The sequence below is a fragment of the Nycticebus coucang genome, chromosome 4 (genome assembly GCF_027406575.1).
Source record: "Nycticebus coucang isolate mNycCou1 chromosome 4, mNycCou1.pri, whole genome shotgun sequence".
Taxonomy (NCBI): Eukaryota; Metazoa; Chordata; class Mammalia; order Primates; family Lorisidae; genus Nycticebus; species Nycticebus coucang.
Window position 1 is genome coordinate 40,434,784 of NC_069783.1, and position 23,700 is coordinate 40,458,483.

The window sequence follows — 23,700 nt, forward strand, 5'->3', positions numbered from 1 at the left end:
TTAAATTTGAGCTTCTCCGCCTGCAAATGGGGGGATCTCAGGTTCACGAGCTTAATGCTTGGCTGGGCCTGGAGCTCCACTTCCCAAGCCTATGGGGCTCCCAGAGCTCCCAGGCCTAAGGAACAAAAGTCTTCTCTCTCAGGGCTTTGAAGTGGAAACACTAACTGCTCCCTTTAATTAGAAAGAAACCCCCTATTGTTCCTGCTTTATTACTGATGGATGAAGATGTGGGGTGGGGGGATTCTGAAGAGCAGGGGGTGAGTGGGGGAGGGAGGGAGGGACAAGAAATTTCTATTTAGAATAGAGAATCTCCACACTCAGTCTCTGTGCACAAACCAGACCTCTTTCAACTCCTAATCAACAATGATTTTGCTGAGTACCTAGCCTTTGGTTAGATGTTATAGGAAAGATGGAAGATAGAGTCTCGGCCCTCAAACAGTTTAACATCTAGGTAAGAGAGGCAGGGCAGAGGGACGAGAAATGAGAGACAATTAAATCAGTCCGGTTAATATAAGCAATAAGAATTTAGGATAAACAGAATGAGGAATGTTTTAGTCCCACAAAACAACCTCCTAAGACAATTCTGAGGGTAGTATCTAGCAGGGGTCCTCGGACTACGGCCCACGGGCCACATGCGGCAGTGTGATTATATTTGTTCCCATTTTGTTTTTTTACTTCAAAATAAGATATGTGCAGTGTGCATAGGAATTTGTTCATAGTTTTGTTTTTTTAAACTATAGTCTGGCCTTCCAACGGTCTGAGGGACAGTGAACTGGCCCCCTGTTTAAAAAGTTTGAGGACCCCTGGCTAGGTGGATGCTGCAGACTGGAGAGACTGGCAGAGAGAATGGGAGAGGGGAACTCCCATTTCCAGTAGGGCCAATGGCCTGTGCAAAGGCACAGAAGTAGGAATGGACACAGCTTCTTTGAAGGAAACAGGTCTGGTTATAGAAGAGGGTGTGTATAGGGATCCACAGGGAATCGGGCTGGAGGAATAGAAAGAGGAGTAGAAAGCACATACAATAGCCTTGATGAGATCATTAGGGAGCCCCTGGGCCTTCTTGAACCAGGGAGTGACCCAATAAAAGGTGGCCCTTGGAAAGATTCATCTGGCAGCCCTGTATCTGGAGACATGGAAGGGAGAGAGTAAAGGCAGAGAAACCAGTTGGAGAGCTCCTGTGGCACCTGTGGCTCAACGGGTAGGGCGCCGGTCCCATATGCCGGAGGTGGCGGGTTCAAGCCCAGCCCCGGCCAAAAATAAAAAAAAAAAGAAACCCAGATAATGATGGCTTAGACTAAGGTGATGGCAGTGGAACCAGGAAGGGGAAGGTGAGTCTGGGATAGATTTCAAAGGAAGAAATAGAACATGTTGACAGAATAGCTATAAGGGGATGAAGAAGGGAGTCAAAGACACCTTCAAAATCTCCAGGTCTGCAAAACTAGGAAGGTTTGGAGCAGGGAAGAAGCTGCCCTTGGGGAGAACTGGGAACCCGGACGAATTAATAAGAAAAGCCCCCCAAAACTTCATCCTTTCTTCCAAAACCAAAAGATGTCCTGAACCCAGCATGCAGGGGACAACAACCCCAGGGTAGGAAGGCCTTGTTGCGAGACTGGGGACACCAGTAATGAGAATAAGCTCTGTACAATTTTGTTTTCCATGCATTTCAATGTGATTCACACCTATGCCTTATTTGATCCTAAAAACAACCAACACAGGTGCCATTATCCCTATTTTGCAGATGAGAAAACTGAGACCTATAAAGGCCAAATAACTTTCTCAAAGTCACATAACTAGTTTAGGGCAGAGCTAGAAGCAGAAGCCTTTAGGCCTGCAACTCAGATCCCTCTCAACGCCTGCTGGCAGACCAGGGGAAAAGAGGGGCCTGGAGGTTCATGTGCCCAAGTCACTGGGGACAAGAAGTCTGGAGCTTAGAGAGAGGGTCCACCCCCAACTTCAGCCACACCCTCAGCCTGTTCTCACACTCACATAGGGCATAAGTCAGGAGCCCAGGGTTGGAAACACCAAGTCTAATCAGACCTCACAAGCCCACAGATGGTTTGAATCAACATGCTACCTTGATAGGAATAATGAGGAGTCTTGAAGACAGTCTTGTGCCAGCTCCACCGTCTGGACAGAGAACCACATCTTCCACAAGAGTTTTTCTGTCAAGGGTCCCATCATCCCCTAGGCAAATCCTTCATAAGGAAATCCCCTGGTCCCACATCACACCTGCTCCTCTGCCCCCATCAGCAGAGCCACCCACAGGTTTTCCAAAATCTCTTGCCTTCTGATTCCACAAACTCTGACTTCTTAGACCTTCCTTGAGACTGAAAATAGTTCCTAGGGAGAACTGAGTAACCACGGATTAGAGGCTGGGGAATAAGGTCTGGGGCAATATGATGGGGTAGATGGGCCTGGATCCAGACAAATGCAGACCAAACATCCCACCCACTTCCTAGCAGAATGAGTATCCCCAGTGTTCAGTGTTTTACTTGTTCAACAAGAGAAATACCATGACATTTATTTTGATGGGACACCTAATCTAGGGGGCCCAAATCTCATGAAGACTGGGATTAATAAATTGATAAGGTCACAGAATCCCAGGAACAGAAGCAGACGAATGGATTTAGAAAAACATTGCCTGTTTCTAGGGGAGCCCATGGGAGCCAGGACCCCAGAACAGCATCAGTGGCTCTCCACAGGGAAAGTCCAGGCTTGGCCCCCCCTCCTTCCTCCTAAACACAGCCCTTGGGGCAGGAACCTGCTCTAATGAAAATCTGGCCCTGCCCAGCCCCCTAGTCTAGCAAAGCTTGATTGGAAGCTTAAAAAACAATGAAGTTAATTTTTAAAAACCTTTCATTGAGTTCCATGAGACCCCTATTAATTTTATTGTTTCAATAAAGCATTTATTTAATTGTCTCCAGAAGGGCCCTGTTAAATGCACAGATGTTACCTGAATCCGAAGGGAGGGAGCCCAGAGCCTTTTTTACCCCCACCCTTTCCCATTAGCACATTAGCAGGATTCTGTTATTGGATTAACTGATTGTCACCTTAAAAGTCACAAAAGAGAACCTTGAGGGAATGAAACACAAGGCAGGTAAATTCTGAGAACAGGTCACAGTTGCAGAAAGTGGGAAACCAGGCTTATGATAAAGAGGCTGGGTTTGGTTAAGAAGAGAAGAAAGGATGTATTTTCTTCTGGTAAGGAGACACTAGCCTCTGACACAGACTGATATTCCTGAAAGAAATCAGATGGTGACCATATCACTAGACGTATGGTGTCCAAATCATAGGAGGAGAAGGGCTTAACTTGATTGGAAGATCTCTGGAATGTCATGTTTGGTTCTTTCATAATTTTTACTAAGAACCTACAATACGCTACCACTGCTTAGAGCTTGGGGCATACAGCAGTGAACATGGTGCTTACATGCTGACAACAAAAATGTAAAATTATGTCAACATAGCAAGATAATTTCAAAGAACAGTAAGTGATCTGAAGATATAAAACCGAGCAGTGTGGTAGAAAGTGGTCAGAGACCTGTCTGATGATATGACATTGGAGTCTGACATAGGAGCTATTCCCTCTGCCTCTGAAAAGCTTCCTCAAGGGAACAGCAAGTGTAAAAATCCGGGGACCCCATTTTGAGAGGAGCATTATCAAACTACTAAGTAATCAAAGGAATGTGATTGAGAGAAAGGCCTCAGAGACCACTTTCATAAGAATATACCAAAAAGTGCCTCGGGACTGAAACTCTATTTCTCATCTGTATATTTCTGGTTATTTGCTTGGTGTCTAGCACAGAATAGATGATTGATAAGGTAGGGGAGATGAGGAGGAGAAAGGTAAATACTTGGAGGAACTTCATTTAGCCAGATTATTTTTTTGATTTGACAATCAATTAAAATAGAGAAAAAAACAGAAACAAAAAAACTTACTCTATATATTAGGTCAATTTTTACCAAGCTTGGGAGGACAGGATAGGGGGGAGGACAAAGGGATATACATCTGGGTCTACTCAGGAAATCAGATTTTAATTGAAGAAACACTAACTATTCCTAAAATTATTATAGGCCCTGATTTAGAGCTTACAAATTGTTTTTTCATACTTTTACTCTTTCCAACAGCCTTAAGTAATTGCCTGGGGGCTTGGTGCTGTGGTGAGCAGAAATCAAACAGGATCCTGCCCTCATGGAGATGATAGTCAAAAGTAGACAGATTTCAATCAAATAACACACAAATAAGAGAAACACAACCACAAGTTGCAATGGATAAGTACACAAGGAGTGTCTGGACTGTTTGTCCATCAGGAATGAGTCCTGCTTTGGTTAGGAGATTGAACGGGACCAATGATTCTAACTTTTCTCCATTGAGGATCCCAGTTACCCCATATTTTGAAAGAGTTCAGCTACCAGGGTACATTTACATAACACCTAATCTATTTCCTCATTTTTCTTAGTGAAGAACCAATGTCATTCGTCAATATGAGATGCCCCATGTGTGATCTAACTCTGGCTATAAGCAGAGAAATTCAATGTCTCCCTTGACTGGACAAACTTATCATGAAATATAAGGTTTTCTAAAACATTGGCAACAGCTGGTGGCCACCCTCCTCCCAAAACTTTTGCAGACCCCCAGAGACCTTTGGGCCCTAGGCTGGAAACTGCTATTCTAAGTTTATGCCCAAGGTCCCTTCCAACAAGGAGCCTCACTGAACAATGAAGTATGGCCTCCTTATCTTCAGGCATTTTAGGAAGGAGCAATGGAACAGAGGGGTCATGGAAGGCCTTCTGGAAAAAGAAAGCCTTGAGACAGGCTTTGAAAAATGGGCAAGCGTTGGATTGGTGGAGAAAGGGTGTTGTCAGGCAGGAGTAGCAGAATTTGCTCTAAGATTTGTGAAGCAAACCAGCCAGGCTGCAACAGAATCAGGAAGTACTTGTGGATACAAGAATAGAAGAGGAAATTTAAATGTCAACCTAGATTATCCTTCAAATCTTGGGGAATCAACAAAGATTTTACAACAGGAAAATGATGTGTCGGAAGTGCTGTTCTTAGCAGATGAATCTGGTGCCCATACATACTTTGAGGTGGGAAAAGAACAACAGTTAGCAAATCTAATCAACAGAGTAGCTAGGGAGGAAGAACCTAGACTTGAGAAGGTAGCAATGAAGAGGGGAAAAGGAGCAAATCCAAGAGATGTTTTTAAAAAGCACAGAACATGAATTTGAGTTTGGAAAGTCAAAAAGACTCCAAGGTGTCTAACTTCAGGGGCCAGTGGCAGAGAAATGGCAGTCACTAGTGTGGGGATTGGGGGAAGGAAGAGATGATAAATACATGAGCATTTTAGGGAGTCTTTACACATTACATAATTCATAGAGGTTACTCTGTGGCTGGGGATAGAGGGGCAGGCAAGGTGGTTCTCACATTGTACCACAGATAATCTTTTCTAATGGAAGGATTTTATGTAATTTTTACTTCCTTTTTTGTGCTTTTTGGAATTTTTCAAATAATTATTTTAATTCCACATAGACTCCAGAGTCTTGTTAACCCTTTGTAAAGCATCATTTTGATTTGTTCTCTCTCCCCGCAGGGCCAGCTGGAGTCTCTGAGAAACACTTCAACTGGGGTTTAGTCTCAGCTCCTGAGTCTGTGATTTTCTTTATTGTTGGGGGGCGGGCTCTCTTCAATGTTCCTCTATCTGGCTCCCTCGTTTTTTCCCCCATTACCCACTGACACAGCTGGGCCTGCCTCTATCTTTTAAAGGCTCACATATCATCAAACACTTATCTTTTAACCAAGATTGCAGTGCTTGGGCTTGGAAAGACTGACCTTGGGATTTTTGCAGCTGAAAGCAGCCCAGCCCAGCTCAGACTGTAAACTAAAACAAAACAAGAAGAGCACAAGCTCTGTAGTCAGAGGTGCCTGCATCCAAATTAGGACTCTGCCTCCAAGTAGCTATCTTTGGGTACCTTACTTAATCTGTCTTTCTCACCTTGAAAATTAAAGATAATAATAGTATTTATCTCCTAGAGGTGTTAAGTGCATTAAGGGATAATGAAAAGTATTTAATGTGTGCTGTTATTAGAATTAATAAGAACCATAAAATAATAAATTTTTACAACCAAACTTTGTTGCTTAGAGGCAAAAATAACTTAATGAACTTCCATCTTGGTTCCCATCCATAACATGTATTTGCCTCTCTGCCTCTCCTTTTGGAATTTCTTCTTTTTTTTTTTCCAAACCCACAAAGAGCTAAGATAAGACCTAGAATTATGGCTTGAGTCACTGCTTCTTGCTTTCATGATGGTCTGTTATGCCGCTTAGGATTGCTGTGACATTTGGCAGATTCCTTATTAATCTCATGAGCCCCAATTCCTTCCTCTATGAGGTGAAACTAATAGTGCTGACTTCAAGCATTAACTGCTTTAGTTAGCAGTTCCTAGCACACAGCAGGCATTCAGGACATGACAGTTCTCTACCAAGGTTCCAGGCAGTGGCCAGCTCTTTGCTCCCTGTCCACCTCCCTCCCAAGATCTTCTACATTCTCCTTTCTATTAGTCCCCAGTGGATTGGGTACTATAAAATCCTGAAGGCAGAAGTCAAGCCAAGGCCTCCTTCACTGTAAGGCATAGTCTTCCTCTTGGGCCTGTGTCCAAGCTGACCTCCTGGAGGAGTTAGGGAAGGAGAGAATTGTCAGACCTCTAGAGGACCAGAATCAGATGCATAAAATCAACAGCCCCTTCTTCCTTCCTCTTCTCTCCCCCTCCCAACTGCAGCACTGAGGTCACTCAAAACAACTGCTTCTTTCTAAGTGACCATGACCTAGGAGAAAAGTTGCCCCATTGACTCAGAGTACATTTGATTTTGTCAGAGACAGTGTAATATATTAGCTCAGTGGTTCTCAACCTTCCTAATGCCGCGAGCCTTTAATATAGCTCCTGTGGGTCACGACCCACAGGTTGAAAACCGTTAGCTCCTTAACTCCCATCCCTATCACCTCTCAACAAAGACAGCCTCTGCTCCACCAGCCCAGGCTGCCAGAGTCCACCCATCACCCACTGATCTGATGGTCAACTTTTAATCATCTCTCTACCTGCTGCTCCATCCATCTAGGAGAATAGAGGCCCTGGGGTTCTGCTTCCACTGTTGTTCTTCCCCTAAAAAGTCTTGAGGAGAGTCTCTATTCAGCTCCTGGTTTCAAGGCAGCCCCTCTACACAGGTTCCTCTCAGCCTTCTCAGGAACAGCAACCCCCTTTCCAGTTCCCAGCCACACCCCAGCTCCTCCAACCAAAGGAAACAGTAAAAGAGGTGGGCGCACATCTCAGAAAGCCAGAAAAGGACAGAAAGAGAAACTGTCCCAGAGCATCTCTCTGGGCTGGTGGGTGAGGCTGAGCAAAGAAGAGCAGGGAGGAAGAGAGAGCCAAGAGAGGAACACTCTGGACCACAGGAGCAGAGACCCAGAAGATGGGAAGAGACCAGAAGAAGCAGTGAGAACTCTCAGAGCCCACAGAGCCTTTCAGCTTCGGTGTTCTGGGAGGACCTCACCCTCTGATAGGGTCATGGAGCTGAAGTGGCTCATGTTCCCATCCTGAGACCCATGTAGGGGACCTAAGCTCTTTTCCAAAAACGAGTGGATCTCTCCTGAGCCATGGCTTTCTGTCTTTGTCTGACTATGTTTCTCGGGATTCAGGATTTGTTGTCTGTCTCCATGTTTATTCATCTTTGTCTATCTCTGAGTCTCTCTTTCTCTCTCTCCCTCTCTCCTGTCTCTGTCTCCTCTGTCTCAGATAATTTCTTGAGGACTCTCTGCCTTGGGGCTCCCGCTCTACAGTGTGTAGGAAACCTGACCTTCATCATCTGTTTTTTATATTTTGGAAATGTCAGCTTCACTTCCTACCTGGGGGATGTGGGGGTGGAGGAGCTGGTTGCCTGGCTTTCCCTTCCCCTCCTTTTCAGAATCAGTCCCCTTTCCCAGACTCTTGCGCCAGGGAGGACAAGTAAGGCTGTCCCTGCTGTCAGCCACTGAGGCATCAGGAGGTTCAGCCCAGGTCCTGTTTCATGATCTTCTCTTCACAGCTCACCAGGGTGTGGGGGAGGTCATGAGTCTTCTGATCCACCACTGGTTTGCTGATTTGGGAAAAAGTAAAAAGTCCAGGCACAGAGAGCCCAGGAGGCTCAGATAATTCACTGGGTACCTGACGAGAAAGTTCTGCCTCTAGGCAGAGTAACAGAAAACCAAGTTGTCTAAAATCTTGTGACAAATGTTTATTTGTTTAATATTATTAATACTATGATAGATTATACATACTGAGGACTTACCCTATGCCAGGTGCTTTATGTTTTTACTTTTCATCCACTCAACAATTTTATGTGGTAGATAATAATATTTTTCTTAATAAGAAAAAAATAATACAAAGAAAGGTTAACTAACTTGCCCAAGGTAACCCAGGTGATGAGATTAAACCTCCAAGACATGTATTTTGCCTATTTCCTTTTAAAGAAATCCTCAGAAATTTAAGAATATACCCTCAATATCCCAGGGACCTGTGTATCCCAGTTGCTCAAGCATTGTCTCTAAATCTCTACTTTCTGGGAGACCTTAAAAAATCAACCAGCAAAGATTAAATGGAAAGACTAGAAGAGAGCATTTCAGGAAGTGGGAGAGAAGGCACTGATGGAGGTGATGGCTTCAGGACAGAGGTAGTGCAGGCACCAAGGCTAGAGAGGTGGCTTTGTGCAGGGGAATGAAAAGGAAGGCACAGGGCTAGGTGGAGAGCTGGGCCAGCTAAAGGAGACCTGAAGGCCAACTCAGTTTATCCTTCAGGTTTTCAAGTAGAAGATTAATGCTCTAAAAGAGGTGTCTGAGAGCCAGTTCGGAAGGGAAAAGGCAGACAGTAAAGAAGGCTGCGGGGAACAGTACAAGCAGCCTGGGATGATCAGACAGAAACATGAGGAGAGAAGGTACTTAAAAGACATTTTCAAAGAAATTTAGCAATTTGGAGTCTGGGCCATCTGCCTCCTTCCCAAGGATTGGTATCTAAATTAGTGTTTTGCACAGGGTGGGAGTGTGGCAGAAAGATGGGAGAGGGCAAGAAAGCATAGTGCGTCTGAAGTGCTGTGCCTTCTCAGACTAGCACAGGCTCTCTGGTCTGAGGGCTGCCAGGAGACCTGGGAGAGGGAGAAAGAGAGAACCGTGGCTGAAGGTTCTCATGTGACAGTGGCACTGAGGGTTCTGAGTAGGACACTGGCCTGAGGACTCCAGCCTGTAAGGCCCAGGCTGTGGGCCCTGCCTGGTCTTCACATGGGTGGGCAGACTGCAGAGCAGGGGGCTGAAGCAGCATTTCATGTCTTTCAATTCTTTGAAATGATTTCTCTCCTTGGGTGGCAAAAAAAAAAAAAGAAAGAAAAAGAAAAAGAAAAGAAGCAAAATTTGGTTAAGAACTCAAGAACTGCCAATTCAGAAACTCTATAATCTGTTCAGAAAGTTCAATCCCTTTCTTTCAGAAGCCAAAAACCTGTTTTCATCTCATTGTATATGTCTGTGTGTCTGAGAGCTGGTGAGGGAGACAGAGTGAGTGTGAGAGGCAGACAGTTGAAATGTCCCTGTCCCTGTATGCAAAGCTAGTGCTCCATGGGCCCGTGTATGTACATTTATTTGTTCCTGCTTCTCGGGCCCCTGTCGGTGTTGAACTTTCAAATCATAACAGAAACACTGAGCTTGGCAAAGATATCACAGGAATAATTATCTAATTTCAGAACATGTTATTATAATACCTACATGATGTGTAATGAACTTAACGATGTTCATGTTGTATTCATCTCTGAATTGCAGACCCACAATACCACATTCTACCCTCACAGGCTTTTCCAAGACACAACAGGAGAGCAGACCCCCAAAAGAAAGCTCTTCAAGGAATATTCCTCCAGGAAGGCTTCCTCGTGGATTGAGGTATTTGGCTAGGTAGGTATCTATGGGGAAATTGCGGGAAGGCGGGCAGAGCTTACCCTGGGACAGCGACTATTCTTCCCAGAAGAGGAGACCCAGAACTGGAAAGCAAATGATAGCCATATTGGGATGATGGAGGCAGACAGACTTTCCCTGACTCAGTTGTGGGCCAGGGTGCCCTGTGATCCACCCAGCTCCCTCTTTTCCCCAGGGGCAGAATTGGACTAAAGCTGAGTGTGAGGGGAATGTTTGCTGTTTGCTGCTGTTCCCTGTTGACTTTAGCCGGTAGCTCTGTTTACAAACCCAGGTTGGTTTTCCCAGCACAGTTAATTAGACCAAAGACATCTGGTGTGAGGGCTGGGGAGGGCATCTGCTCAGAGTCTTCCCCAACACCCCGCAGCCATGGGCCAGCTCAGGGAAGAGCTGCTATACATGAACAGATCAGAGAGTTCTCAGGAGACTCATGGCTTCTTTCCCCCTGCCCTCCCCATTCTTTCTAAGTCTGACTGGGCCCCAACTCTTGGAGTTGTGGGGACAAGGAGTCAGAGCAGAAAGGCCTACCTCAATGAAAGCATGGGCTAGAGACCAAGGACTCAGCCCTCTCCTCTACCCTTCCATTTCCAAAAGAACTGGGCAGAAATACCGGTCCCCTTTCTCATCACAGAGACCCTGCATTCCGTAAGAACTCCAGACCTCTTCAAGAAAAGTCTCCCTTCCTTGGATACTCCCTCAGAAAGGAGGCTCTGGATCGTTCTCCTCCACCCTAACCCCACCCCAGCCAATGCCAGACACTGCGGGGAAGAGAGAGATTAACCTGCCCCACAGGGAGGCAGGAAGGTGTCCTGGAAGGTGAGAGGATCTCGGTGGACAGTTTCAGAGCTGTAGGGAAATGGAGAGCTGTGGGGGGGAGGGCCGGCGGCTTATCTCTCCCAGGAGGGGAGAGCTCGCTCCAAACAGCTAATGCACTGGCGTTTGAAAGCCCCTCAATTAGCACTAATGATGCAATCAGGGAGGGAGGAGGAGGGGCCAGAAGTTCTGGTGGTGTCAGCACCAACTTACACACCCAGTACACTCTGCTTGGGATACATGGCGCCCTTCAGATCACACCAATGCACACACTTCACGGACGGGATGTCCGTGGGCACAAACCACTAGCACGCATGTATTTCGTGATCTGCTACGGACCCTGATGACAGTCCCCCAAGGATCCTGGGAATGGGGGTGAGGGGACGCCCCGGCTAGATTTTTCGGCTTCAGGGACAAGAAAACTCAAAAATCTGAAAAGACCTGGTGGCTAGAATAGAACAGAGCATCTCCCAAAACCTCACAATTACTCCTCTACGCCCAGAGCTCGCGTCCCACGCGCGCTCGCAGGTGCTAGCCGGCTTGTGCCCGCCTCCCCATTCCACCCTCCTGGTCACCCCAGCCCCAAATCCGAGACTGGGCGAGGAGCCTCCACCTTCAGCCCCACCCCCGAGAGGAGAGACCCATGCGCCTTCCCAGCTCCCAGAGCGCCCCGAAGCCCCGTGTTGCACGGAGGGACCTCCGGGATTGAACCGATCCCTGCACTCTGGACCCAGCTGCTTGTCCCCTCCGGAGCCCGTTTCCCGCGGCCTCGCCCCTTTATTTTCCCCCCACCTCGCCCGGCCAGCTCCGTTATCCGCCTCCCAGTTCCGTTATCCGGCCGCCCTGGCCCCGTTATCCGCCCTTGTATTGGACCCGCCGCCGCCCCCTCCCCCGCTCCCGGCCGAAGCTTGGGGAGCCGCCGGCTGGGCAGGGCCGGAGCCGCCTCCGCGCCGCTTCCCAGGCCGGTACGGCCGCGGGAGGAGGTCCCGCTGTCAGTCAGCGGGGAAGGCCGGGCCGAGCGGCCGGAGGGGGCGGCGCCGAGGACGGGCTCGGGCCGGGAGCTGGGAGGCGGAGGCGGAGGCGGAGGGGCGGGGGCGGGGGCGGCTCCGGGCCTTATAAGCGGCGGGGGCAGGGCGGGAGGGAGCAAGTGTCAGGCCGATGTGTCGCCCGCGAGGGGCCGAGGTCGGGGCCGCCGGGGCCATGCGCGCGGGCTGGGCAGGGGACCGGCGGGGCGCAGAGAGGAGCCGCCTCGGAGCCTGAGCCGCCCCGGGCTGGGGCCGGGGAGCCGCGCGGGGTTGGCCGGCCGGCCGGGGGGAGGGGAGCGATGCGGCGCCGGCGGGCAGCCGTGGCCGTGGGTTTCTGCGCCTCCTTCCTGCTGGGCTCCGTACTCAACGTGCTCTTCGCTCCGGGCTCGGAGCCCCCGCGGCCAGGCCAGTCCCCTGGACCGTCGCCCGCCCCGAGCCCGAGCCGTCGCGGGGGCCGTGGGGAGCTGGCCCGGCAGATCCGGGCGCGCTACGAGGAGGTGCAGCGCTATTCCCGCGGGGGACCCGGGCACGGAGCCGGCCGGCCGGAGCGGCGGCGCCTGATGGACCTGGCTCCGGGCGGGCCGGGCCTGCAGCGTCCCCGGCCCCCGCGGGCCCGGCCCCTGCCCGACGGCGTCCCAGGCTGGCCCCCGGCTCCCGGCCCGGGCTCCCCTGGCCCGGGCCCGCGCCTGGGCTGCGCCGCTCTCCGCAACGTGTCCGGAGCGCAGTACGTGGGCTCAGGCTACACCAAGGCCGTGTACCGGGTCCGCCTGCCCGGCGGCGCCGCGGTGGCGCTCAAGGCTGTGGACTTCAGCGGCCACGATTTGGGTAGCTGCGTGCGCGAGTTCGGGGTACGGAGGGGCTGCTATCGTCTGGCGGCCCACAAGCTGCTCAAGGAGATGGTGCTGCTGCAGCGGCTGCGGCACCCCAACGTGCTGCAGGTATGAGGATGGGGTGCGAGGGTGAGGATGCTGGCTGGGAGATAAAGAAACGGAGTACCGATGACTGTGCCGCGCCGCTAAGCTAGGCGCAGAACTCGGACCGTGGCGCTTCCCACTGCACCACCCTGCCTCCCACTCGTGGGTGGGCGTCCCTTTACCAAGGGACTTGGGCTTCTCAGTTTCCTCACATCCCTTAAAGCCAGGACAGAACATTAGGTCCCCAAATTCAGGGGATAGGGAAGTCTAATAAGACACAGGACCCTGCTCCTGGCTGGAACCTAGGGTGTTGAACACCGGGGATATTACTCCAAGTCAAAATGACCCCAAGCCGAGGCACCTGAGTCAGAATCCCAACTGCAGCGACAGGATCCCCTTTGTTGGTAGAATCCGAACCCTTCTTCCAACTTCCAGTGACTTGAAGATGGAGTTGGACAGCAGTGAGGTTGAGGCAGGTGTCAAGCTTAATTCTCAGAAAGACCCCTACCCCCAGCCCCACCCAGAAGGCACAGGAAGGGGACTGGGGAATAGGCTAGAAAATGCACAGCCCTTCCTAGAAATGACCTTGGAGTTCCCCGGGCCTTAAGGAGTGCCCTTCAGTCACAAGGAAGCTGCAGGGCCTTAGCTTGGTGGACCAAAGGCTTGAAGGTCTAAATGTGAGCCTGTATGGCTAAGAGGCTGGAAACCTGAGAAAGCCAGAAGCCCAAGTTCCTACTCAATGGGACTCTGCCTGCTCTGTTCACTGGGGGGCTGGTGGGGGAAGTAAGATGCCCACCGTGACCCCCCTCCTCCAACCCCTGCAAGCCAGACTTCAATTGGGCCTCTCAGGCCAGCACAACCCTAACACATCCCACTTCCTCTCTCCCAAGTCTCCATCCTGGGATTCAGAGCTGGGGAACCTGTGTCCTTGGAGCCACATGTGGCCTTCTGGATACTTGAGTGAGGCCTTTTGACTGAATCCAAATTTTACAGAACAAATCCTTTTAATAAACTTAAACAAACTGTTCCCTTTGCACATGTCTGAGCAGACAGAGAGGAGAATCCCTGACTTCTTTTGGCCCAGTGAACACAGGGTGTGAGCAGACTCCCCAACGAATGAACCTTGCCCATAGCTTCCACCTCCCAGCCCACTAAAACTAGCCTTTCTGCACGCTGCAGAACTGACTGGTAATCCAGGAGTCCCTCCCTCCTCTTCTTAGGAGTGAGATGGGCCCCCAGGCCTAGAGGGACAGTTGAACATTGCCAAATAGGAGAAGCAGGCCAGAAAGTTATTTATACTCCTGCTGGCTCCCAATCTCTGGCACGACACTCCCACCCTGGTCAGACATTTATGACAGGGTCCTGGACCCTAATCTGGTCTCACAAGGTCAACAGAGCCCACAGTTGTATGTGGTTATGCCTGGCTGTGTGGCTGACACTGTCAGGAGCTTCAGGGAATGAGCAGCTGGTTACGTGGCCATTCTAACTGGGTGGATCTTGTTCTCTCCACTTCCTAGGAGCTCTTGGGAACTTTCTGAAAACCCTGGGGTGTCAGCCAGATTCTGAGGGGATAGAGAGGTCTTGGGTGACTTAGCAGGACATTAAGATGGACTCAAGCCCCCTGCCTTTAGACAGGTTTGATGTATGAGGTGCCTTCCTATCTCTTGAGGCACTTCTCCCTCTCTCACTAACCCCACCCAAACTTTCTGAGGAGCATGCGGCCAATCCCACCCACATATATCACAGCATAGTCCTCCCTGTAATGTCAGGCCCCCAGCCCAATTCTAAAGGTACCAAAGAAAATAATTACAGCTGAGTAGTTTTCACCTATTCTCTCACCAAACCAAGACTGGTTCTGTCTGGGGTTGACTGTGCGATTCTTGTAGAGTCAGAGAGTGAAGTTAGCTGCCCTAGGGCACAAGGGTTGCTAAGATAGAGAGGGTCCCAGGTTCTTGGTGCCTGAGAAAAGTGAAAAGCAGGGTCCATTAATGTGAATTTAGGGATTGCTTTGGGGGTGAGTCTCCCTCACTCATCCTTGGCCCCCAAGCCTTCTGGCCTCCTCAGCACTGCCTTTTCTGCTGGCAGAGAAGCCTGTGGCGGGGTCTTCCTGCTCAGGAGGTTTCAGTGTGGGTGTGCAGGGAACTAGAAATAATGTTGTTTTAAGACCTCTTAATCATTTAATCTTTCAAAACCATTTGACTGCTGAACTGGGGATGACCTAAAGAAAGTTTCTAGAGTCCCTAGTGTGACACAGACTATCCCAGGCCCCTTGCCAGGCTCTGAGCAGCCCAGGATAGCAGGTCCTGCTCTGTGATCATTGGGGACTGCCTGGATGAAATCTTTCTCTCCTTCTGTGCCCCTCTCCCCAGCCCACCCTGACACACACACGCACACACACTCCCTCACATGACAGATGCCTCTATAGCCCAGGTCAAAGGGCACAGGGTCTTCCCTCCCCCCACTCCTCAGATGGGCCCCCAGACCTGCTTGGGCTCAGATTCTGGCCCCACTAGAGGATATTTCTTCTCTCAAAGGAACAAAAGATGCAACTGAAATACTCAGCCACACGCTTCCGGGGGGGGGGGGGGGGGGGGAGGTGGTTAATGGTGTCTTTTTATTTTTTCCTGAGGGGTATTGATTAATACCTCGTTAACAGCGCATTTAACGACCTCTGGGTGTTTAATAACCTTCAGAAGTTCCCACAAAGGCTCAGACTCTAGGCAAGAAAATGAGAACCAGGCCGCAGGGCTGCTCCCTTACCTTCCTCCCACCCCACCAGGGTCTGAGGCCTTCCTGGACTGATATGGGTGTGGAGAAGGAGAGCAGGGTACCAGGGACTGATCCAGCCCCCCAAGTCACAGCCCAAGAGTAGGTTGGGGTGCCTGGCTCCACGGAGGGGGAGCGAAGGGGCGCTCCTGGGATGGGAAGAGGGCACGTGCCGCCTGGAGTGGTGCTGGGTATAGCGTGAGTGATGGCATGAAGGCAGCCGCGGACTCAGTGCCCCCCAGCTCTCCCCCATGTAGCTTCCTCTCTCCCCAGTCTAGCCACAACTTAGCCTTTGTGTTTCTACCACAGAGGGTGCTAGTTATTTTGAGCACCATCTGAACCTTTTAACTGCTCTAGAGTATGTTGAGAGCCCGGATGCTGGTTTAGATGGTCGTGACAAAGTCAGGCTGTGCTTCCTGGAAGTCCCTGATCAGCTGGGCAGCACCAAGCCCCTCCACCAGATGTTATGGAGTGGCAGTCCCTTGTGACCATGGCCCCAAAGAACGGATCCTGCCTTAGAGTCATCACTCACCACCACCCCCTTGACACACATCACCCACCACATATGCAAAGAATGCCCAGAAATGTACCCCTTACTTTGTCTTATCAACACCTGTACCAATCTTGAGGGAGCTTGCTCATCCTCCCACAAGACCCAAGCAGAGAAAAAGTGAAGCTGCCAGAAAGTGGAAATGTTGAGGAATAGACAAGGATTGGCGTAGGGGAGGATGCATAATAATCATTTGCTGGCTTATGTGTTGGCAAACAGTATTCCTGGTAGGAATCAGGTTGTGGAAATCAAGTGGCCTCAATTCAAATTCTAGCTCCTGTGTTTATTAGCTGTGTTACTTTATGCAAGCAGCTTAACCTCTCTGAGTTTTCTCACCTATAATTGAAGATAATAATAGTACACACAGTGCCCATTGGGGTTATTACAAGAATGGAGTTACACATATAGAACATTTAGCGTAGAGCCTGGCACATGATTAACACATGGTGGCCAGACCTTGCCCATTGATCTGAGTGGCAAGAGGTGAGGGGCTGATATGGCCGGCAGGAACTCTGACTGTAGGGAAGAAAGGGCAGGCTTCCCAGGCAATGCTCCTATTCTTTGCTGGCCTGAGCTAAGGCAGAGGCCTAAGGATTGTGGGGAACAGAAGGAGGGAGCATCTGACAGTCCAACCCCTCTCTGTCCCTGCCCCCACCCTGTGACCTAATGACCTACCCTGGGCTTCCCCCAGCTGTATGGCTACTGCTACCAGGATAGTGAGGACATACCAGACACCCTGACCACCATCACGGAGCTGGGCGCCCCTGTGGAAATGATCCAGCTGCTGCAGACATCCTGGGAGGATCGATTCCGAGTGAGTGGGGAGGAGGGCTCAGCCCTGGGCTCTGTGCTGGGATGGTTCTCCCTTAGAAGGTCAGCCCTCCAGAGCAGCTTCAGCTCCTCCCCAGCCGAGGGAGGGGGAGGAAGGAACACAGGCTGACTCGGCCATCAGCCAAAGGGTTAAAAAAGGAAGCAAGACCCTGACACTCTGCACTTGTGTTCTCCTCACCCCTCCCCTGACACACATAAACACTCACAGACACTTAGCCTGCTTCAGAAGGGCCGGTGTCCTAGGACTAGAAAAAAACCTTAAGATCATCTTGATCCTCCCTGCATATACTGAACCAAAACCACACTTGAGACAGCTTCAGGGAATGAATTCATTATCTCCAGACCCCCTACTGCAGTTTCCTATCCACCCCATATTATTTGCAGGGTCATACTAGCTAAGGGTTAATCAAATATCACTGGCCTTCTCCCTAAGGCTCCTGGCACTGGGGCCAAGAAAAGAAAGGCCAACCCCTCCACTAAGAGCAAAGCCCCAAAGTGGGGCACTCCACAGGCCTCCACCCTGGACAGCAGCAGTCAGCAGTCTTTGTGTCTGCCCTCAGATCTGCCTGAGTCTGAGTCGCCTCCTTCACCACCTGGCACACTCCCCATTGGGCTCGGTCACTCTGCTGGACTTCCGCCCTCGACAGTTTGTGCTGGTGGATGGGGAGCTAAAGGTGACAGACCTGGATGATGCACGGGTGGAGGAGACACCATGTGCGAGCAGTGCCGACTGCATCCTCGAGTTTCCGGCCAGGAACTTCACCCTGCCCTGCTCAGCCCAGGGCTGGTGTGAGGGCATGAACGAGAAGCGGAACCTCTACAATGCCTACAGGTGACCTCCACCCCCACTCAGGATCTCCGTGAGGGACAATGGGCCCAGGAGAGCGTGGCAGGGAGAGAGCCAGCGTGGGGTCCAGGAGCCTCGGCCAATAGAGTCATGGGGCGGGGAAAGGCTTCCACTCGGTCTAGAAGGGAAATTCAGGCTTTTGATGGTGAGGCTAAAAATAGCTCCAAGGAGAATCTGGGTTGGGGGGTGGCAGCTGGAGGCTTCTTAAAATAAAGCCTAGGGCTGGTGGTGCTGGCATTTCCACTTCCCACCCTGGCCCTTGACCTCTGGAAAGCTCCTTCATCAGGCTGAGGCATGGGGCTGCTCTGACACTGGGGGTCAGTCAGGGGATAATGTTGGGCTGTGAGATGGGCAAGTGCAGGGGAAGGATGGGGAAGACAGGTGTCAAGTTTCAGTTTGGTATGAAATTAGCTGTAGACTTAGCACGTGTCCCTTTCCTGAGTCTGTCTGGAGTATGCCTTGTTGCCAGGCCTGAAAATCAGACTCTCTGGCTGAGTTAGGGTAGAGGAAGGCAGAGCCCTGAGCCCCTGGTATCTCTCTGCCACAGGTTTTTCTTCACATACCTCCTGCCCCACAGTGCCCCTCCCTCACTACGGCCTCTGCTGGACAGCATTGTCAATGCCACAGGTGAGCTCTCTAGGGCCCATCTGCTTCCCATCACCTGCTACTTCCTCAGCAGGAATGGGGACAATAATGACCAAGCAAGTCACCCTCCTCACCCCATCAGTCATCTGGGCCCAGGCTCCAGAGTGGGAGAGGGGGAAGCAGTTGCCTACCTACTTAGAGGAGGAATAGAAGCCCAGGCATCCTGTCTTAGCCTCACTGCTCTCTACAGGAGAGCTTACCTGGGGAGTGGACGAAACCCTGACCCAGCTGGAGACGGTGCTGCACCTGTACCGGAGCGGCCAGTATCTGCAGAACTCCACGACCAGCAGCAGCACTGGTGAGGAGCCCTAGCAGGGACCAAGGACTGGGGAGGTGGGGAGCAGGTGGAGGGTGAGTGACTCCACAATTGGGCCAACTGGCTTACCCTCATTCTGGAGGCCCTCATTTCCAAAGGCCACTATAAGGGCTCACATGGAGTAATGCAGAGACCACTGACTGTTCAGCATTCACTGTGCGGTCCCATCTCTAGCTGAGCTAGAACAACTATAATTCTGCCTTGAACTGACAGGTGGGCACTGACAAGCCTCCTCTGGATAGCTCCAGTCACACTGGCTGTGTGACTTTGAGCAAATTGCCCCTTGAACCTCGCTTTCCTCACCTGCAAATTGGGTTCAATATGACCCACCTCACAAAATTCTTATGGAGATTAAACGCCAGGTGAAATGTGTGAAAGCAATTAGAGCAGTTCCTATGACCCAGCTGGAACACAATATATGTTTGCTTCCCTTCCTCTAGCCTCCCAGGGCTAGGAGGGCGGCTGGAGGTAGAGGGGGGGGCTCCATGCTAAAACCAGCCAAGAAACCCCAGGGCAGGGAGAGAATTCTAGCTACTGGTTATAGGCTGCGGTCCCTCTGCTGAAGCCCTAGGGTGTAGCTGTGGTTGGCAGGGGGTAGGGGTGGGCAGCCTCCATATTCAAGGAGCTCTGACCAGTCTTAGGGGTGGGGGAGCCCTCGTTAGCCCTGTAAATAAAGTTTAACGAGGTGAACAATGGCTGGCTCTGTCCCTGAGGACGCAGTTTATGAGGCTATAAATCACAGCCAGCCCTGGACTTTGGTCTAGTCCCTAGTAGGAGAAGGAGACAGGAGGGCGGGGTGGCCAGAGGCTCAGGGCTTCTGCATTATCAGTCCAGAGCTGGGACTCCCCAAGCAGTGGGAAAGACTGGGGTGAACAAGAGGCCTACAGCCAGGCAGCTTCCTGGCTATGGGTTTTCAGAGCCTCAGAGGCTCTCCCTATGTAATGAGGAGATCTCAGATTTTTCCTGCAGCCTCTCTCCACTCTAGCTATGGAATTTTTGCCTTTTAGCTCATTGCATGCCTTTTTACTACAAAACTCCCTGTCTGTCCCCCACAGCCAATCTGAGGAGCTTGCCTAACCTCTCGCCCCAATGTCAGGAAAAAGTATGAATGAGGGATGCTTCGAACCCTTGCTACTCAAAGTCTGCACACCACATTGGAAGGTAGTTAGAAATGCAGAGTCTCAGGTCCCACCCTAGACCTACTAAATCAGAATCTGTATTTGAAGAAGATGCCTTGACGATTCACATGCACATTGAAGTTTGAGAAGCCTGGATCTATCTAAAATGTTTTGACCTCAGCAGTTAGCCTGGACAGCTGGTGGCTCTGTGTGTGTGTGTGTGTGTGTCCATCCCATGTATGCACCAGCCATCCTAGGCTGCCCAAACCAGCTGCATCTCCTTAGATTTTTTTTTTTTTTTTTTTTGAGACAGAGACTTACTATGTAGCCCTTGGTAGAGAGCTGTGCCGTCACAGCTCACAGCAACCTCAAACTCTTGGGCTTAAGCAATTCTCTTGCCTTAGCCTTCCAAGTAGCTGGGACTACAGGTGCCTGCCATAACATCCAGCTATTTTTTGCTGCAGTTGTCATTGTTGTTTAGAACCCGCCAGCCTCAATGTATGTGGTGTACGCCGTAACCACTGTTACGCTGCTGCCAAGATGGCATCTCCTTAGGCTTATGAACTGTGTATCCCCTAAAAACTGAGTCTGTGCTTTGCCTTTATTGGTGATCAGCCTAGTTTCAACAGCAGTGGCCACCTTCATTCCATGCTGGGGGACAGGGCTTTGAAGCCCCTCATCCCAGAGCTTACACAGTTCTCATTTTGCTCAATCCCTGACCCACAGAGTACCAACGCATCCCAGACAACACCATCCCCCGGGAGGACTACCGATGCTGGCCGTCTTACCATCATGGTAGCTGCCTCCTTTCTGTGTTCAATCTGGCTGAGGCTGTGGACATCTGTGAGAGCCATGCCCAGTGCCAAGCCTTTGTGGTCACCAACCAGACCACCTGGACAGGTGAGCCAGTGGGAGAAGCTATCCTGAGGGAGGTGGCTGGACTTCTGCAGAGGGAAGGAGGTTGACAGGTAGTAGGCCTCCATCAAAAGGCAGAAGGGAAGCTAAGGTGAGGATAGAGAAGAATGTATCCTCAAGGCAGTGGAATTAGGGAGAATGGCCCCACCTCTACGGAGAGAAACATCCAGTCCTGTTACCCCTCACCTCTGCCCCCAGGTCGGCAGCTGGTCTTTTTCAAGACTGGATGGAGCCAAGTGGTCCCTGATCCCAACAAGACCACATACGTGAAAGCCTCTGGCTGACCCATCTCGAGGCTCAGCTGACTAGCTGGCTGTCCTCACCAGCTGGGCTTGCCTGTGGAGGGAGTGACTTACGCTAGCAGTGCTGCGTGTCAGCTGGGAACCCCTGCAGCTAAGGCTAACATCCCAGACAAACGTGCAATAATGCGAAATGTTAAAATGTGAGTTTACCAGCCTAGGGATGGGACCGCTGGTTCCCAGGCCAGGAATCACAGGGGCCTCTCTAACCCTCTGGGCTGCTAGTAAGGCTCAGGCTAGTCTTCCCAGTAGGGACTGTGCCCCTCCCTGGGCCAATTCCATGGGCAGCCCATCACTGTTTTCCAAGTGTGAGAATGTAGCCAAAGCCCTGCTTCTGCTGCTGCTGCTGCTCATGCCATGGCAGGCGGGGGGCCGCATGGGGACAATCTGACACGCAGTGTCCTCTCAGCTCATCTCTGGATAAGAGATGCAGCCTGGAGATGTTCCAGGGTGTAGGTGATTCTGTACCTGGAGAGGCTGCCTCTGGCCTCCCTACAGGGGGCGCTCCCAAGCCAGCCCAGGGGTGGGGCAGAGGCGGCACCTCCATGTGAGCCAAGACTGGGGAGGAGGAGCAGGCTGCGGTTTGAGCCAGGACCTGGGGTGGGGGTGGGGCTGGGGCCTTTCGGCCTCATTTGCTTTCAGTGAAAGCCACAAAGCAGCCAAAACCAGGCTCTTCCCCCCTCCTGGAGTTTGTATATCCAGAAGCTTTTGTACTTCTTGTTCATTAAATTGTTTATTTTTGTTAAAAAAAAAAAAAATCAGTTAATAAAATGACGTTTCACAGCAAAAAGTCTTATCCAGCCACAGTTTCTTGGGCAATGACTTAATGGTCCTCAGTCATCTTTGGTGTATGTTTATGAGTATGTGTGTGTCATGGGGATGATGAGTGAAATCTCAGCAGCAAACACTGAAGTAACCAAAGTGTGTTTTCAGGCCCTGCTCCTAGGCCATGCGTCTTGCTGCTTGGCCCTCCATATCATGTCTGGACCTGGGCACTGCCTTTCCCCCCAGTGAAAGGCATTTTCATTTTTACACATAATTGGCTTCTTACATGTGAAACCCTAACCCAAAGGAATGATACCCTTGTTGTGGAATAGCCACCTCAGTTTATAGGTGGAGAAATAGCTCAGGAAGGAGTCTTGGGGAACCTCAAGCAAACTCCAGGTGGATCAGCGTTGCCTCCACATGGGGCTTGGACCTCACCACCATCACCACTGCCCACTGCAGGGTCATGGGCACTATTCTCTGTCAGAGCCTTTCTCTGAGCAAGAAATACAAGGAGACTAGGGAGAAAGATGGGTCAATGGAATGACCAGCCCCCAACTTCTGGATTTTAGGAGGGAGGGTCTAGCAGGAGTGTATGGTCCAGTCCAGAGCGAAAGCAAAGCCCTGGGGTTCAAGATCACACACTGAGGCCAGGGAGAGCCCCAACATGAATCTACAGTGTTTCAACCTGAAATCCACATCCCCTCTCCTGTATACCATTCTACTTCTAGAATATTCTCAAAGTGCACAAACCTTTTAGGGCTTTGAAAAGAACAACTATAGTCCAGGATCTGATTTCTCCTCAACAGATGTGACTGGTGTCATTTCTCATATACAAGATGTCTTTATAGTTCTCACTGATCAAGGAGCTGATACGTGCTCTGGAGTCCTCACCATGGATGCTGTCCTGAACTTCAGGGCTACAGCTCACCACCACCTTTGCCACCGCACACACCACACATCTTGCCTCTGGTGTCTGGGCTTGGTGATTGTGGGTGGATGGGAAAGTCAAGGCCTCCACGGAGCCTCATGCCATGACTCAACCCAGCCAAATCCTGCCCACCCACATTACCCTCGGACCTCCTGCTTCTGAGGAGAAACTCTCCTCAGCTTTGCCCAGCTGAACTCTCTTGCTGTGGCACACCTAGCCCACTCGGTGCCATCCAGTGTTAGGTGTGACACTGTCACTCTCCCACTGCCCTCCAGCCTGTGGGGTCTGAGGACAGGAGGAACCCCATCACCACTTGGGGACCAAAGTGCCAGGACTGATGGGAACCTGAGGGCAGAGGGCTGGGGCAGAAGGTCTGTGAGGTCTGTGCAGTCCAGAAAGACACAAAGACCCAGTTGTAATGGGCAAAAAGGGTCACAGGGCCTGGGAAGTGCATGACTCAGTGGGGAAGAAGAAGGCTGAAGATGAACTAAGCACATCTTCCAGGCTTCAAGAGGTTTCTGGACAAGGGGCTTACAGGCTCCGGGAGAGATGCAAAGGGGAGGGCCAAGCTCTGGCCTTGGCAAAGTACAATTATTCCAATTTTACAGACCTGAAAACTGAAGCATGGGTCACAACTGCCAAGTAATTGAGTAAGCATTTAAATCCAGCCTTCAGTCAGTGCGTGCCCTCTGCTCAGTGCTCTGTGCTGCTTCCCTGGGGGGAGAATGGCAACAAGAGGAATCTAAGAGTCATGGCAGTTCTAACTTTGAGACTGTAACAAACTAAAGTGGAGGTCTGAAGACTTTAGAAAGACTTACCCACAGGTGGTGGACAGCTTCTTCCTTTATGAATGAACCTTGCCATCTAAACCTATTTCTGGGGTCAAAAATAGCCAGGCTCGGGGTACCCATACCTCAGTGGTTAGGGCGCCAGCCACATGCTTCGGGGATGGTGGGTTAAAACCCAGCCCAGGCCTGCTAAACAAACA

General features: G+C 50.8%; 1 protein-coding gene across 1 annotated transcript; it reads left to right on the forward strand.

The window, feature by feature from the left end:
• The first annotated feature begins 11,933 nt into the window (after window positions 1-11,933).
• PKDCC (protein kinase domain containing, cytoplasmic) lies at window positions 11,934-21,806 on the forward strand. The gene is made up of 7 exons (XM_053588212.1): window positions 11,934-12,753; window positions 16,737-16,859; window positions 17,437-17,708; window positions 18,271-18,350; window positions 18,559-18,666; window positions 20,529-20,702; window positions 20,916-21,806. The coding sequence occupies exons 1-7, from the start codon at window positions 12,115-12,117 to the stop codon at window positions 20,999-21,001; spliced, it is 1,482 nt and encodes a 493-aa protein (XP_053444187.1). The 5' UTR covers window positions 11,934-12,114; the 3' UTR covers window positions 21,002-21,806.
• The last annotated feature ends 1,894 nt before the right edge of the window (window positions 21,807-23,700 follow it).

Excerpts from the sequence above, each read along its gene's own strand:
- PKDCC (XM_053588212.1), top strand. The coding sequence starts at position 12,115 with ATGCGGCGCCGGCGGGCAGCCGTGGCCGTGGGTTTCTGCGCCTCCTTC. Across the intron at positions 12,754-16,736 it reads GGCACCCCAACGTGCTGCAG|CTGTATGGCTACTGCTACCA; the intron begins GTATGAGGATGG and ends GGCTTCCCCCAG. Across the intron at positions 18,667-20,528 it reads CACGACCAGCAGCAGCACTG|AGTACCAACGCATCCCAGAC; the intron begins GTGAGGAGCCCT and ends CCTGACCCACAG.